At 41.9% G+C, this 14,375-nt stretch overlaps 1 protein-coding gene and 1 long non-coding RNA gene across 17 annotated transcripts in view; one reads left to right on the forward strand and one right to left on the reverse strand.

Annotated features, from left to right (window-relative positions):
• LOC122239602 overlaps nucleotides 1-13,905 on the forward strand; it is an 81,086-nt gene extending 67,181 nt beyond the window's left edge. For 2 of the 6 annotated variants that reach the window (XR_006218840.1, XR_006218849.1), the window contains 2 exons: nucleotides 1,000-1,176; nucleotides 13,263-13,905. This is a non-coding gene — a long non-coding RNA (uncharacterized LOC122239602). Of the gene's footprint in view, nucleotides 1-999; nucleotides 1,177-1,381; nucleotides 2,440-2,601; nucleotides 2,968-13,262 lie in introns of those variants that run through there. The other 4 variants (XR_006218839.1, XR_006218841.1, XR_006218848.1 and 1 more) reach the window with 3 other exon arrangements.
• Nucleotides 1-14,375, reverse strand: part of NIN (ninein) — a 95,744-nt gene that overhangs the window by 28,708 nt on the left and 52,661 nt on the right. For all 11 annotated transcript variants that reach the window (XM_042989666.1, XM_042989669.1, XM_042989665.1 and 8 more), the window contains 10 exons: nucleotides 13,912-14,058; nucleotides 13,272-13,439; nucleotides 12,644-12,780; nucleotides 12,196-12,336; nucleotides 11,783-11,957; nucleotides 8,961-9,071; nucleotides 8,483-8,572; nucleotides 4,969-5,107; nucleotides 2,696-2,817; nucleotides 917-1,422 (listed from right to left, as the gene is read on the reverse strand). In XM_042989666.1, coding sequence (XP_042845600.1) covers nucleotides 917-1,422; nucleotides 2,696-2,817; nucleotides 4,969-5,107; nucleotides 8,483-8,572; nucleotides 8,961-9,071; nucleotides 11,783-11,957; nucleotides 12,196-12,336; nucleotides 12,644-12,780; nucleotides 13,272-13,439; nucleotides 13,912-14,058 — 1,736 coding nt within the window. The remainder of the gene's footprint in view (nucleotides 1-916; nucleotides 1,423-2,695; nucleotides 2,818-4,968; nucleotides 5,108-8,482; nucleotides 8,573-8,960; nucleotides 9,072-11,782; nucleotides 11,958-12,195; nucleotides 12,337-12,643; nucleotides 12,781-13,271; nucleotides 13,440-13,911; nucleotides 14,059-14,375) is intronic.

Genomic DNA, 14,375 nt, shown 5'->3' on the forward strand with positions numbered 1-14,375 from the left:
TGTGTAATCGATTTATACAGAGACGGGGTCTCATTTCTGAGGGCTGAGACTGGCAGCCACAATTAAAAGACTTACCTCACTGTGTTTAGAGAAAATCTAGAAACTGCCTTCTTTGGCATCCTCCTGAATGTATATGTTTATGGATTTTTAACCAAAAACGTACACTGATATTTCACATTCACGACCAAATGCACATTAACCTAACCCCTAACTCGGGAAATGTAAATAATTCCTTCATTTTAATTAGGTATACATTGGAGGGTAGTAGTCACATAAACCACACATATTAATATATTCATTGCTTTTCCTTATTTAATAAAGCAGCAGTAAGGTAATCGGAGCATAAGGCATCAAAGCCCTCAAATATACCTGAGATTTCATGTGGGGAAAGTTAAGCACAAAGCTGCACTTCATAATTTGGAGAACACTACCCAGAATTTAGCTCATAAATAGCCTTTCTCAGAACACAGTAATTACTCTCATCTGGAACCTGAAAGGATAATTGAAACAAGAAATACTGTCTGTGGGGGCACCTGGGTGGCTCAGTGGGTTAAGCGTCTGACTTCGGCTCAGGTCTTCATCTTGCAGTTTGTGAGTTTGAGCCCTCTGTCAGGCTCTGTGCTGACCGCTCGGAGCCTGGAGCCTGCTTCGGATTCTGTGTTTCTCTCTCTCTCTCTGCCCCTCCCTGCTCACACTCTATCTCTCAAAAATAAATAAACATTAAGAAATACGGTCTTTAAAAAAAAACAAAAAACAAAACCACCGTTTGAATAATCTCAGGGTAGGCTCATGTCTAAACACTGGCAAAACAGGTTGAGAAACTAAAGCATCTAGTCAAAGTCTCCTTAACTGCCTGGACCTTCTGGTGCCCCCAAGGGACAGTATTCTGGTTTCTCCACTTCCCCTATTTTCTTACCTTCCCTCTTGAAGTTCCCTTTGGTGCTTTTCCAAGAGCTCTTTTTGCAACTCCTCCTTCTCAAGAGTGTGCTTCTCCATCAGGCTTTTCAGCTGCTCCTGGTGAAGCTGCTCGAGTTCCTGAGTCAAGCCTCTCACCTTCTCTTCTGTCCAGGCGCCATTCCGAAGGAGTCCTTCCCTCTCCCGGGTAAAGCTGTCCTCTGCCTGCTCCAGGCGAGCCTTGAGTTCCATCTCGTGTTCCAGCCTCAGCTTCTCCCGCAGGTGAGCCTTTTCCTCATCCCACCTCATTTGCAGTTCTTTTTTCTCCTCCTCGTGTCTGCAGAGAGTTGTATGTTGTGCTTCCTTGAGCACCACTGCCTGGCCCCGAAGTTCTGCAGTTTCGTTTTTAAGGTCACTTAGTTGTTTTTCCAAGACGCGGACCTCATTCTCGTACTTTTGCTTCATGCTGTCTTGCTCCTTTTCACAGGCGACCTTGGTTTCATCTAGCTGCTTTTCATAATGGTGCACCTGAAGTCACAAAGCGAAACCACCACAATGTTATCCAACTCAAGGCGGTGGGAAGGTGATGGGGGCGGTAACTACTTTTTTCCCAAGTGACATTCCTCAGCTTTCTCATTTTGACAGCTCGAAAACATGTTAAATAAGCTATGTTTGAGGCAGGCATAGTTTGTTTTCCTTTTTAACTCGGTTGAATTTTATTAGTTTCTGAACAACTCTGATAAAAATGACTAGACTTTCACATAGATAGTGTTGGTCTTCCCAGGCATCCTGTCCAACTGTAAAGGTAGGGGTTTAACATACTTAAATTCAAATATTGATTGAACACCTATCATAGGCACTCGGTGGGCTTTGTGGGGACACAAAGTTGCATACGATATAGTCCTGCCATCAAGGAAAAACAGCTCTAGACATGGTTTTGACAAACACAAACAAGTACGCTACAAGGCAGAATCAAAAATATAAGAGCTATAGAAAACAGACAAATATATTGGTCAAGGGTATTCAGGAATGGGTTCATGCAGGAGGTAGCATTTGATCTAAACTCTGAAGGGTAAGTAGACTTTCAAGAGGTAGAAAGGAATAACACAGCATGTGATGGCATGAACGAAAGAGGACAGTTTGATGAAGAATGGTGAACTACTGGCTTGGCTGGAGGAGAAGGTAACAAAGACCAGAAATCTAAGCTGAAGCACTGTGGTGAAGGGTTTTGGAGTCCAAGATTCAGAAGTTGTACCTAATGCTGTATCAAAGGGCTTTCTTCGGTCTTATTAACATGTTTCTCAACAAGTTAGAAATAATGCATTGGCCTTCAAGTTCCATGCTTGCTAGGGCTGAAGATAATACATTTTGGAGAAACTCTCTCCTAGGAGGAAAAGGCCTCATGCTCAGCCTACAAAACCATCCTGAGCAAAGGGGGGTTTGGTAGCCACCAGACACAAGAGGAAATGTATTAAAAGTGATGCTCTATGGGGCGCTTGGGTGGCTCAGTCAGTTAAGCGTCCTTCAGCTCAGGTCATGATCTCACGGTTCGTGAGTTTGACTCTCGCATCGAGCTCTGTGCTGACAGCTCAGAGCTTGGAGCCTGATTCAGATTCACATTCCTGTGTGTGTGTGTCTCTCTCTGCCCCTGCCCCGCTTGTGCTCTCTCTCTCAAAAATAAACATTAAAAAAAATTGTTTTTAAAAGGGATGCTCCATGAAGTAAAAAGAATTAAGTATGTCCTACAAGCCAAAGCTTGCCAGAGCTCAAAAAATGAGAGAACAGAATAAGAAGGACTTACTTTATCTTCAAGCTCCAGTCTTAAGCGACATAAGTCCCTGTGATGTTGTTCTTTCATCTGCTCAATGACCAGCTCTGCCTCGATGCTCATAGTCAATGGATTGCATTCTTCAGAACCAAGCCCTGAAAACACACGGGATCTGGTGACCCTCCAGAAGGCTCTTTCAATAACACAACTGGCTTCTGAGGAAGGAACGTCCAGTTAAAGGAATAAATCTCAGCCTCAATTACCACTGATGAGATCTACTAGGAAACCATCGATGCCAAGAGGTTTCTTGCCTCAATTACCACTGATGAGATCTACTAGGAAACCATCGATGCCAAGAGATCCCTTGCTTTCAAGCATTATGGAAAACAAGAAAAAAATGAAGGCGAACAAGCAATACAGTAAGATTCTTTCATGTACAGACTGTACCAAACCACAGAATTCATCTTTTTGAAGAGTAGGTGGGGTTAGGTATGGAAACTGTGGTTTAAATGTGACCTTCTAAAATGAAAATGCTGGGAAGTGAGGTAGTTTGATTAAACCAATCAGCTTTCTATCCATCCAACAAATACTATGGTGACAAACGAGCAGAGGGGCAAAGTGGCAGAAGATGCCTGGAGGCGTTAACTTCATGGGTCAAGACAGCGAACCCACCCCTCAATGACAGAAGATTGAGTATTATGATATTAATTTCCTATAGTGCAAGTGGAGCCCCATTTTAAGTTATCAACTAATGGGGCGCCTGGGTGGCCCAGTCGGTTGAGCGTCCGACTTCAGCTCAGGTCGCGATCTCACGGTTCGTGAGTTCGAGCCCTGCGTCAGGTTCTGGGCTGATGGCTCAGAGCCTGGAGCCTGCTTCCGATTCTGTGTCTCCCTCTCTCTCTGCCCCTCCCCCATTCATGCTCTGTCTCTCTCTGTCTCAAAAATAAATAAATATTAAAAAAAAAATTAAAAAAAAAAATAAATTATCAGCTAAAATTTTAAAAATAGGGCATAGGTTAGGAACCTGGATATAGGCAGTTTGGGAGAAAAATTCCCAAGTCATTCATATGAGTTCACTTCTGCAACCATCCCTGATGATGACGGGGAAGGACGCTCAAATGTGAAGCATAAATTGGAGACTGAGCTTGTACACAGACAAAACGATCATGTCTAATACTATGTGGGAATCTCTTAAGGCAGGGGATTCAAAAAAGTTTCTCACATGGGGTCCATAGGCAGATAGGAGAAAGGGCATGTCTAGCATCCGAGATGAAGTCTTGCCTTGGGCTTTCTTTCCGTATATTCTTTCTTTTCCAGTTGGCATATCCCCAACTGAGAAGTGATAGTTGGGATATGGACCACCCCAGCACGGCACAGCTTCGCATGCCCATGAGGAGAACCCCCAAAACTATGGAAAAAGTCCAGAGAAGCTTCTGAGATGCATCATACACCATCAGTTGGGTTCCATCCTCACACTACAGTAAGGCTACTGACCACATACTTAGAATCACAGGAAAGGTCTTAAGCCCTCTCCCCATCCCCTCCTAAATCCCTTATTTATTCTAGAATAAACAGGTAAGGAGAGGAATAAACAATCCTTGTAAGAACCTGTACTTGCATAGCAGTGGGGAAGACCGTAACAGAAAAATTTATTATGAGCCCTTTGTGAAATTCAAACTCCACACACTGAGGAAAGAGGCAGAATGCCAGGAGGGAGGAAGAAAGCTGATGAAAAAGTAGCAGCGTTCCCAAACAACTCTGCCTTCCAACTTTCCCACTCAAAGTCCTCCTCAAAGGCACAGGCAACCAACACTTATTTAACTTCTTAGTTGTTTTACAGAGGCAATGCCGATGTTTAACACAGCCAGCGTAAGAAAACCAAATTCTGGTTTCTGGTTGGCCTGTTCTCCAAAATGATCATCATACCAGTGAGGCACTCCTTAAGAAAGGGAGCACTCAGCAATAGCTCAGTGTCTGAATTGTAACACTCCCAAGCCCTGGATTCTCAGACCTGTGGCCAATTTCTTTTGTTTGTTTTTTTAAACAAAGCAAATATCCTTGGGGTTTGATTTTTCCATTCCTTTGTTGATACATATAAAAATCAGAAAGAAATATTCTCATAAATACTTTAAGGATAAATGAAGAAAACAGACCACAAGCGAAATAGCTCAAGAAAATAGTACTGCCCAGGTTATTTTTTAAATTTATGTTGGTTGCCAAAGTTGTGCAATTTTATATTCAACCATGGCCATAAAAGCAAAAACCAAAGGCAGAGCCTCTGAAAAGATGATGTCTGAATGGCTTACCCTGGTCAGGCTCAATGCAACCACTGTTAACCTCAAGTTCTTCTGACACTGAGTTCTTCAAGGGAAGTCTCAACACTTTGCCTTGTGTGCGAAATTCCTCCAGCTCAGACTGGAGTTCATCCACTTGGTCTTGTAATACCTGGAGTTGAGAAACAAACACAAGTCTTTTTTTCCTTTTTTAGTTCGTTTACTTTAAATGTTTATTTTTCAGAGAGAGGGAGTGGAAGAGGGGCAGAGAGGGGGACAGATGATCCGAAGCAGGCTCTGTGCTAACAGCAGAGAGCCTGATGTGGGGCTCAATCCCATAAACCATGAGATCATCACCTGAGCCGAAATCAAGAGTTGGACACTTAACCAACTGAGCCACCCAGGCACTCCATAAAAAACAAAAACCACTACAAGTCTTATACATGACAGCAAAAGCACAAGCAACAAAAGAAAAAAGATAAACTGGACATCACTAAACCAAAACCTTTTATTTTGAAGGGTATCATGAAAGTAAGAAGACAACCCACAGAATAGGACGATAGCTTTTGCAAATTACATGGTCTGATAAGGGACTTCTAACTAGAGTATACAAGGAACTATTACAACTCAATAATAAAAAGACAATCCATTTAAAAATTAGGCAAAGGATCTGAATAGACCTTCCTGGAAAAGGAGACATGCAGGGGCACCTGGGTGGCTCAGTCAGCTGGTTAAGCATCCAACTCTTGACTTCGGTTCAGGTCATGCTCTTGTGGTTCGTGAGTTCAGGCCCTGCATCAGGCTCTGTGTTGACAACACAGAGCCTGCTTGGGATTCTCTCTCTCCCTCTCTCTCTGCCCCTACCCCATTCATGCTCTCTCTCTCAAAATAAATAAGCTTAAAAAAAAAAAAAAAGGAGATATATTCTGAGAAGCCCTTGAAGAGATACTCAAAATCATTAGTCATCAGGGAAATGCAAATAAAAAACACAGTGAGGTACCACTTCATAACCCCTAGGGATGGGTCGACTCCAGAAGACAGCAAAAACAACTGTTGTCAATGATGTACAGAAATTGGAACTCTCGTACTGGTAGGAAGTAAAATGGAGCAAACCCCTTGGGAAAAGTTTGGCAGTTCCTCCAAAAGTTAAACATGCGGTGATCTTATGACCCAGCAGTTCCACCCCCAGACATATACCAAAGAGAAATGAAAACATATCCACATAAAAACTTGTGCACAGATGTTCACAGCAGCATTATTCATAACAGTCAGACTAACCCCAATGTTCATCAACTAATGAATGGATAAATAAAATGTGGTATGGCCATAAAATGGAATATAATGTAGCAGTGAAAAGAAAGGAAGTCAGCGGTGCCCGGGTAGCTCAGTTGCTGAAGCATCAGATTTGTGATTTTGGCTCAGGTCATGATCTTGCAATTCATGAGTTCAAGCCCTGCATCGGGCTCTGCACAGGCAGTGCAGAGCCTGCTTGGGATCCTGTCTCCCTCTCTCTGCCCCTCCCCTGCTTGCTTTCTATCTCTCTGTCAAAATAAATAAAACTAAAAAACTGAAAAAAGAAAGAAAGAAAGAAAGAAACAAACAAACAAACCACTGATACTCGCTACAACATGGATGAACCTTGAAAACACTATGGGAAGTGAAGGAGGTCAGCCACAAAGGACCACATAGTGTAGGATTCCACTTACATGAAGTGTAAAGGATAGGTAAGTCTCCAGAGACAAAAAAGGTGGATTATTAGTTGCCTAGGGGGAGATTACAGCTAAGTGGAGTGGGAGTTTCTTTCTGGGGTGATGAAAACGTTCTAAGATCAACTATTGTAGTGATTGTACAATTTTGTGAATATACTAAAAGACACTGAATTGTACACTCTAAATGGTGAACTACGTGGGTGAATGGTGTATAATCTGTTTAAGAATATAATGGAATGGATTTGGGGAGGTAGAGATGACAGATTTTACTAATGAAATCCTAACTTTTAAGAACTATAAGGAAAACACCTCTACTTGATTAGAGCCGAGAGCCAAAACTTAATTGTAAACGTGGCATTAATGTTTCATCTCTTTTCTCAAAATGTGCACATATATTTCCTGGGAAGGCAGGCTGTGGGCAACCTCATAAGGAAGTGATTGTTTTCCTCATTTCTGCACAAATACAATTTACATCTAAAGTAGTCAGAACTCAGTTATACCTACCTTGTTAAAATCAACAAGTTTTTGTGATTCAAGAAGGGAAAAAAAATCCCAAATTCTTAAGTTTAGGAGAGTTCAAAAAAAATCAAAGATGCCCATTATTTATAAAAATGTTTTTTGTCTCTTCTGGTATGAATTTGTAATTATTAGTAGCTAAAGCCCTGAGTGGCTTCTGCCTCATCTGCATTTTGTAAATCAAGTAAGGTATCCAGGGAAAACACACACACACACACACACACACACACACACACACACACACACACGACAAAAGCAATTTACATCAGATTAGGTCTGCAGTGTTTGATTAAGAAAGGCTCACTTCAGGGGTGTGTGGTGTCAGGTGAGCATCCGACTTTAGCTCAGGTCATGATCTCGCGATTCATGAGTTTGAGCCCCACGTCCGACTCTGTGCTGACAGCTCGGAGCCTGGAGCCTGGAGCCTGCTTTGGATTCTCTGTCTTCCTCCCTCTCTCTGTGCCCCTGTCTCTCAAAAATGAATAAATGTTAAAAAAAAAATTTAAGAGGGGCGCCTGGGTGGCTCAGTCGGTTAAGCGGCCGACTTCGGCTCAGGTCATGATCTTGCGGTCTGTGAGTTCGAGCCCCGCGTCGGGCTCTGTGCAGACAGCTCAAAGCCTGGAGCCTGTTTCAGATTCTGTGTCTCCCTCTCTCTGACCCTCCCCTGTTCATGCTCTGTCTCTCCCTGTCTCAAAAATAAATAAAACGTTAAAAAAAAGAGTTTTTCTAAAAAGAAAAAAAAAATTTAAGAAAGGCTCATTTTAGGGGCACCTGGGTGGCTCAGGTGGTTTAAGTGTCTGACTCTGGCTCAGGTCATGATCTCATGGTTCTTGGGTTCAAGTCCCATGTCCAACTCAGAGCCTGGAGCCTGCTTCAGATTCTGTGTCTTCCTCTCTCTCTCAAAAATAAACAAACACTTAAAAAAAATGCTCATTTTGGAATAAGCACATGAACATGACCATGTATTTCTCTACCTGGAATAAAACTACTATATTCTCCCCTAAGCACTAGCAATTTCTGACCTAGCTAAAACAGACTTAAATGCAGTTTGCATGATTCCCTAATATACTGGGTACTAAATAATAACTGCTAACGTTTGGGCTAAGTGCTTTCTATGTTCCAGGCTCTGTTCTAAGCACTTTACATATATTCACTCATTAATTCTTCACAACCTACTGAGCAGGTACTCTTATTTTTACCATGTTATAGATGAGGAACTGAGGAACCCACAGATTAAGTAACATGCTTATGGTCACTAGTAAATGGTGAAGTGGGATTTGAACCCAGGGCCTCCTGGACTTAATTTCTCTTTAGTCACTTACCCTGCACTGCTGCTCATATTCATTTCTCATCTGTGTCAGCCTCTCCTCTTGCAGAAAGAATTCAGCACTGCTAGGATCAAGGTCACCAAACTAGAAAAGGACAAGGACACAGCTTTCATTTGCCCCAAGTGTCCGTCTTGGACCTTTAACCCAACAAAGGCCTCAGTTTCTGGTGTTCACCCAGAGTATGGTCTCTTGAGTATGAAAGGAATGTGACATTTATGCAGAACATTACCAACTGGATGATGGGAGAACATTCTAGAGTGATGTGTTCAACTAAGGCAGGGGTCATTTCTCAGTATATGCAATGTTTCCCTTGTATCCAATCTCTGAAATTAGATCCCTGTAAAACTGACGGCTTACTTCAGCCATCTAAATACTTCCCTAACAGAAATTTACTTGGTGGCATTGCTTCTGCTCTTTTGAGTAAACTACACTTTGGGCTGCATATCAGGAGATCAAATTCAAACAGATTTACCTTTTCTGCTAACACATTTTCCAAATTTCGCTGAAGTCTATTTGTCAGATTCTCATACTCTGCCAACTTCTCTGCATTTTCCAGAAGCTCATTTTCTAGACGACTGTTTTCCTGAAGCAATTTGGGGAAAGTAAATGGGCACAGATTAAAAATTAGCAAACTGTTGTACCATTTTATATGAAGCATAAATTCATGCTCTAGACTGAAAAAATTTGCTCAGCTTGAAAGTTTCAGTAGAATACAGAAGACAAAAGTAAAGATTAAAAAATTGGTATTTATCTTATAACCCAAAAGTTTGCCCCCTTTCTTTGATCCTACAGAACTATGCTAATACGGTAGCTGCTAGCAGACACATGCAGATATTAAGCACTTGAAACATGTATAGTACAAATAGAGATGTACTCTAAGTATGTAAAATACTCAGTAGATTTTGAAAAGTTAGTGCAAAACTATAAAATGGCTCAATAATAATTTTTGTATATGGATTAGGAGTCTAAATAATGTTTTGGAGATACTGGATTAAATAAAATGATTCCAATTAAATTCGCCTGTTTCTTTTTATGCAGCCATTTGAAAATTTGAAGTTACATATATGGTTTGCACCGTATTTCTCTCCAATAGCATTGGAATGTAGTATTTAATGACATGAAAAAACATTCTCAACACATTGTTACAATTGGTTGCAGGCTACCTATCAGCAAAAGAGAACTCAGGAAAAAACATAAAAAGGTAGAATAACTAGGGGAGCCTGGGTGGCTCAGTTGGTTGATCGCCCGCCACTCTCGACTTCAGCTCAGGTCATGATCTCATGGTTCATGAGTTGGAGCTCCACGTCGAGCTCTTCACTGACAGTGTGGGGCCTGCTTGGGATTCTCTATCTCCCTCTCTCTGTCTGCCTCTTCCCCATTTATGTCCGCTCTCTCTCTTGAAATAAACTTAAAAAAAAAACCTAAAATTAATATCATTTATTAATGATATAGTTTGTTGATATTTACTTTACAATCTTATTTTGGCTTAATGATGTAAAAGATGCACATACAAGTTTTTCATAACTTGTATATTGAAATTATTATAATAACACATGAACAGAAGTCCACAAATGGTGGGTTTTTTTCTGTATATATAAAACTTGTTGGAGAGATTTCCACCCACATTTGTTTAAAAAAATAAAACTACACAGACATGCATTTTGACACATGTTCCATTCCAGTGTGAAAGGCTGATTGGAAGAACATTATTTTCAAAGCGTATTTTGCCAGAAGAATATAAAGCCAGTGTATTTTTAATACATTCTAGTTCACACTCTCACATAGCAATATGGAATGAAAAAGAGTATGCTTGAAGAATTTTTTCCTAAAAAAAAAAAAAAAAAACACACACTTTCTCCCAAAATGCCGGTGCTAGAACTCTAAGCTTTCAAAGCATGTCTAAATTTAGATGTCAAAACAGGAGCAATCTCTGTGGTGTATTGGGCCTGTTCTGGTGCTCTGGAAACTAACAAATCAGATTCTGTTACTGACCATAGGGAAAACACAATCTGGACAGTGGGGAGGGAGACAGATGTAGACACAATTATCTGTGATGCACTATCTTCCGTCAAGAAAAAAGGAAGCATAATGGGAATGAAAGAGTCATGTGGTCTGCAGTGTTGGCAAAAGCAGTGAAGGAGCATAAAAACCCACTGAGAAACTGTGAGATCTGATGGCAGGTGCGGTCGGATTAAGGGCATGGCTCAGGGGGTTGCTGGCAGGACCTGAGGGTGGAAAAGTATAAGGACAAGTGCCCTTCCAAGGGCCTTCAGTGCTACCACGCTGTACTTTTACACAGGGTAACAGCACGTTCTTCACTAAGTTCTTTAGTGTTCTTTAGTAATGTAACTCTAGTGGCCATATGGAGGCTGGATGGATGGAAGAAAAGATGCACATAAGTCAGCTGAAATTCTGAACCTGTTCAGAGCCTGCAGAAATGGAGGAAAGGGATAAATCTGAGAGACGTTTCAGAGCACCAACAGGACTTAGAGACTAATGAGCGGGGATGACTGAGGGTTTTAGCTCCTGTGACACCTCATGGTAATGACACAGATTAAGGAGAAAATTCAGAAAAAGAGGCGATTTGATGGTTAGGGTGGGAGAGTTAGCTCAGTTTTTGATGTGTGGAGTTTCAGGAACAACAGTTAATATACTACACGTACTTATTTCCTTTTACACGCTGCATATGCAGCATCTCATTTAGTCCCCATATTAAATATGCCATGAGGCAGATATTACAATGGTGCCCATTTTGTACATTAGGAAACAGGTCTGGATAACGTGACTGAGGTTTTCCGGTAAGTAGTGGTATCCAGAATGGAAGTAGGCTGCACCGTATCAGAGTCCAGTGAAGAGAAGGATCGTTTCCTCTACTGAGACACGAGAAAAGAGGAGAGGATGTATAAGGCAAAAGACATATTTGGAAGCAAAGAAACAAAGCTGATGACCTGTGTGTGGCAGGAGACCATGCCATCTGCTCAGAATCGGGTGGGGGACAGGGAAGAGAGAAGTCATCAACCAGGTGCCAAAGAGCCCTAATGACTCAGTGCAACTACAAGGGGTGAGAAGAACAAGATCTACTGATTGACACCGCGGGCACACCAGAAGCCTGGACACTCCTGCAATCTAGATCCCAGCAGGGGCTCTGTCACGTCTGGGTCATGACCCAGCAGGACAAATATACGGGAATCCTGGGACTGTGCCCTGGGCAGACCTGCCCTCTTTCCAGAGCTGTGGTTTTCCATGTGGTGTTCCCAGCACGGACACAGACCAGAGAACTAAGAGGATGACTACCTTTAAAGAGAGGGCAAGGCGGTCCCGGATGTAGTTCTCTTCTGTTTTTGCCTTTTCAATTTCCTGCTCAAGTTCCAAGCGCTGCTTGCCCACCTGTTGCAGGATCTGTTCTCTCTCCTTTCGGAGTTCATTCTTTAAGGCTGCTATTCGCTCCTTGTACTCTTCATCCAGTTTCCTGTGAGGAGGAAAGACCAATAAGCTGCCAGTAAGACCCTCAGAGGTCCTTATGCAGACCCACCAAAAATGGAAACACAGAGTCCTAGAGATGGAAAGATCTACTGGGTCCTGCTTTCCTTAAGGCTCGACCACACCTGCGTCTCTCCAGCCAGGTGTGGCTGAGCAGGCAGGCAGGCTGAGCCCCACCACCCTGGCCAGTGTGGTGGGAAAGAGGGCCCTGGCCCCACAAGTCCCACCTGAGGTTGTACTCATTGCGCCGCTCGATGGCCGCATGGTGATCATCCACCTCTGAAGCCATTAGAGACTTGAGCTTCTCAGCTTTGTCCAGATCTGACCGTAGCTTCTCTTTCTCTCTGACCACTTGATCAACTCGCTCCCTTGAAAGAGAAATAGACCAAGTTAAAGGGAAACCATCTCTAAGCAACAGGTGGACCCAAAAAAGTTCTCCTCTGGCTTGCTTCAGTACAAAAACAAAACCAAGGCAACCAAAACCCTTCCATAATAAGCACTTCCACAGCTTCCTTCAGAAGCCTACATGCAAATCTAAGCGTTACTTAATTTTCACAATAGTGAGATGATAGGAGATTGGCTCCATTTGCATACAGAATGTGTCACAGGCCTCTAAAGGACTTGCTGGGCAAGCAGGAAAGGGAATAGGGCACGTGGACCTTCCAAGCAACTCACAGCAAATGCCGGATCTCAGCCTTAAAGCTGGCCAGAGCTGCCTGGTGAATGCCATTCTTGGTGACCAAAAGTTCATTTTCAAGAGCCAGTGTCAATTCTGTCAGGTTGACATTCCCATCAAGGCTGAAATCCAAGGCCTAGAAATCAGAACAAGTTCAAGATAATTACAAGTTCTGTCCTCTAAAGCGAAAGCTGTGAAGGGTATACAAACCCAGAGAAGTGAATGTACAGTCAAGAAGTTGGATGATCACATTTCTTTAGTGACTGCTTGGGAACAACCTTCAACTGAAGTTCTAAGGAAACCATACATGCTTACGTGCACGTTTAACAAAATATTCTCTAGCACTGTAAATAAATACAATAGTATAACTCTGATCTTTACCAGCCAGAGATCAGTTAAGAGCATTGCACTTGTCAATAGTTTTGGTGTTAAAAACATGAGAAGTAGTTAGCAACAGACTCCTGGTAAAAGGGGGTAAGAAAAGTTACTTCTTATTTCTGAGAGCTTGTGAACAGAAGAATCATTAAGGAGAAATCAAATTAAATCAGATCAAATCAGTTTCAAAAGCTCTGGAATTTTTCAACCCTTCCCCAGTCTGTCATTTCTCTCTCATTTTAGCTGCCGCACCTTCAGGATCTCCTGGCTGTTCTCAATGCCCTCTTCCTGCCAGGAGTCGAGTATTTTCTCCACTGATGCATAGCCCATCCCATCATCCAGGCAGGAGAAGACCCGAAAGCCAATGGTACTTGTCATTGCTGATGGGGTTGTGGTACGTCGTCCACTCTCATCGAAGGACTGGAAGAAGAAAGAGACTTGAGCAAGGTCAGGCCTTTCAACCAGACATTGACCCAAACTGGTCCGTCTTGACCACACTGAGCAGAAGCCGTGTCTTTCTAACACTATTAAAAAAAAAATAAAGTCACGCAGCCCCTTTGATCTTTCTTTCCCAAGGGAGTCAAGAATGCAAAACTTATCAAAAACAGTTGCTCTGGTAGGGAGATCCTTGACATAGATGAGATGTGTCTTAACACCAGGTTTCTTTGGACCCACAGCTAACATTAAGGGGCATAATTAGTGGCTTCCCACTCTGTAATTTATGGTCATTTTTTAAACCCAACTTTTCCTTCCCAATGGTTTAGTCTTTCTTCTTCTTTTGCTTCTCTCTTTCTCCTTATTCTTCTTCAAACAACAGATTAATTCATTAGAAACTATTCAAGTGGGTTTTAACTTCTGCTCACAAAGAAACCACTTCCTATTTCTCTCTCACCTGCATGGAGAGATGCCTTTTCAATTGTCTATATGGAGTAGATGCTGATGGTGTGAGGGATTTTCCATTTTTGAATAAGCCATAGAAAAAATCTTCTACGCTCATTGTACCATCAGGATCAAGATTATGGAAGACTTCCTCAAGCATCTGGAAAAGAGTAACCATTTACTTTAAATATTTCCCTCAAAATAACACAAGGCCCAAAGTACATTCGTGGCCAATAGAAACTGGCACCACTGTTGACCCCAAGGCTCCAGAAATATAGCATGTCCCTTTATTCTCATTTCACTGAATTTATTTTCCTTTTCAGTAATATGTCTTTCCTCCTCCACAAGCTAAGTATAAACATCCATTTTCATAATCCTAGGCAATTTAGCAATTAACTGTTTTCTTTTTTACTCACACTTGTAAAATGGGTAATCTTTTTTTTTTTAATTAAAAAAATTTTTTTAAACATTTACTTA

Source organism: Panthera tigris, chromosome B3 (genome assembly GCF_018350195.1).
Source record: "Panthera tigris isolate Pti1 chromosome B3, P.tigris_Pti1_mat1.1, whole genome shotgun sequence".
Classification (NCBI taxonomy): domain Eukaryota; kingdom Metazoa; phylum Chordata; class Mammalia; order Carnivora; family Felidae; genus Panthera; species Panthera tigris.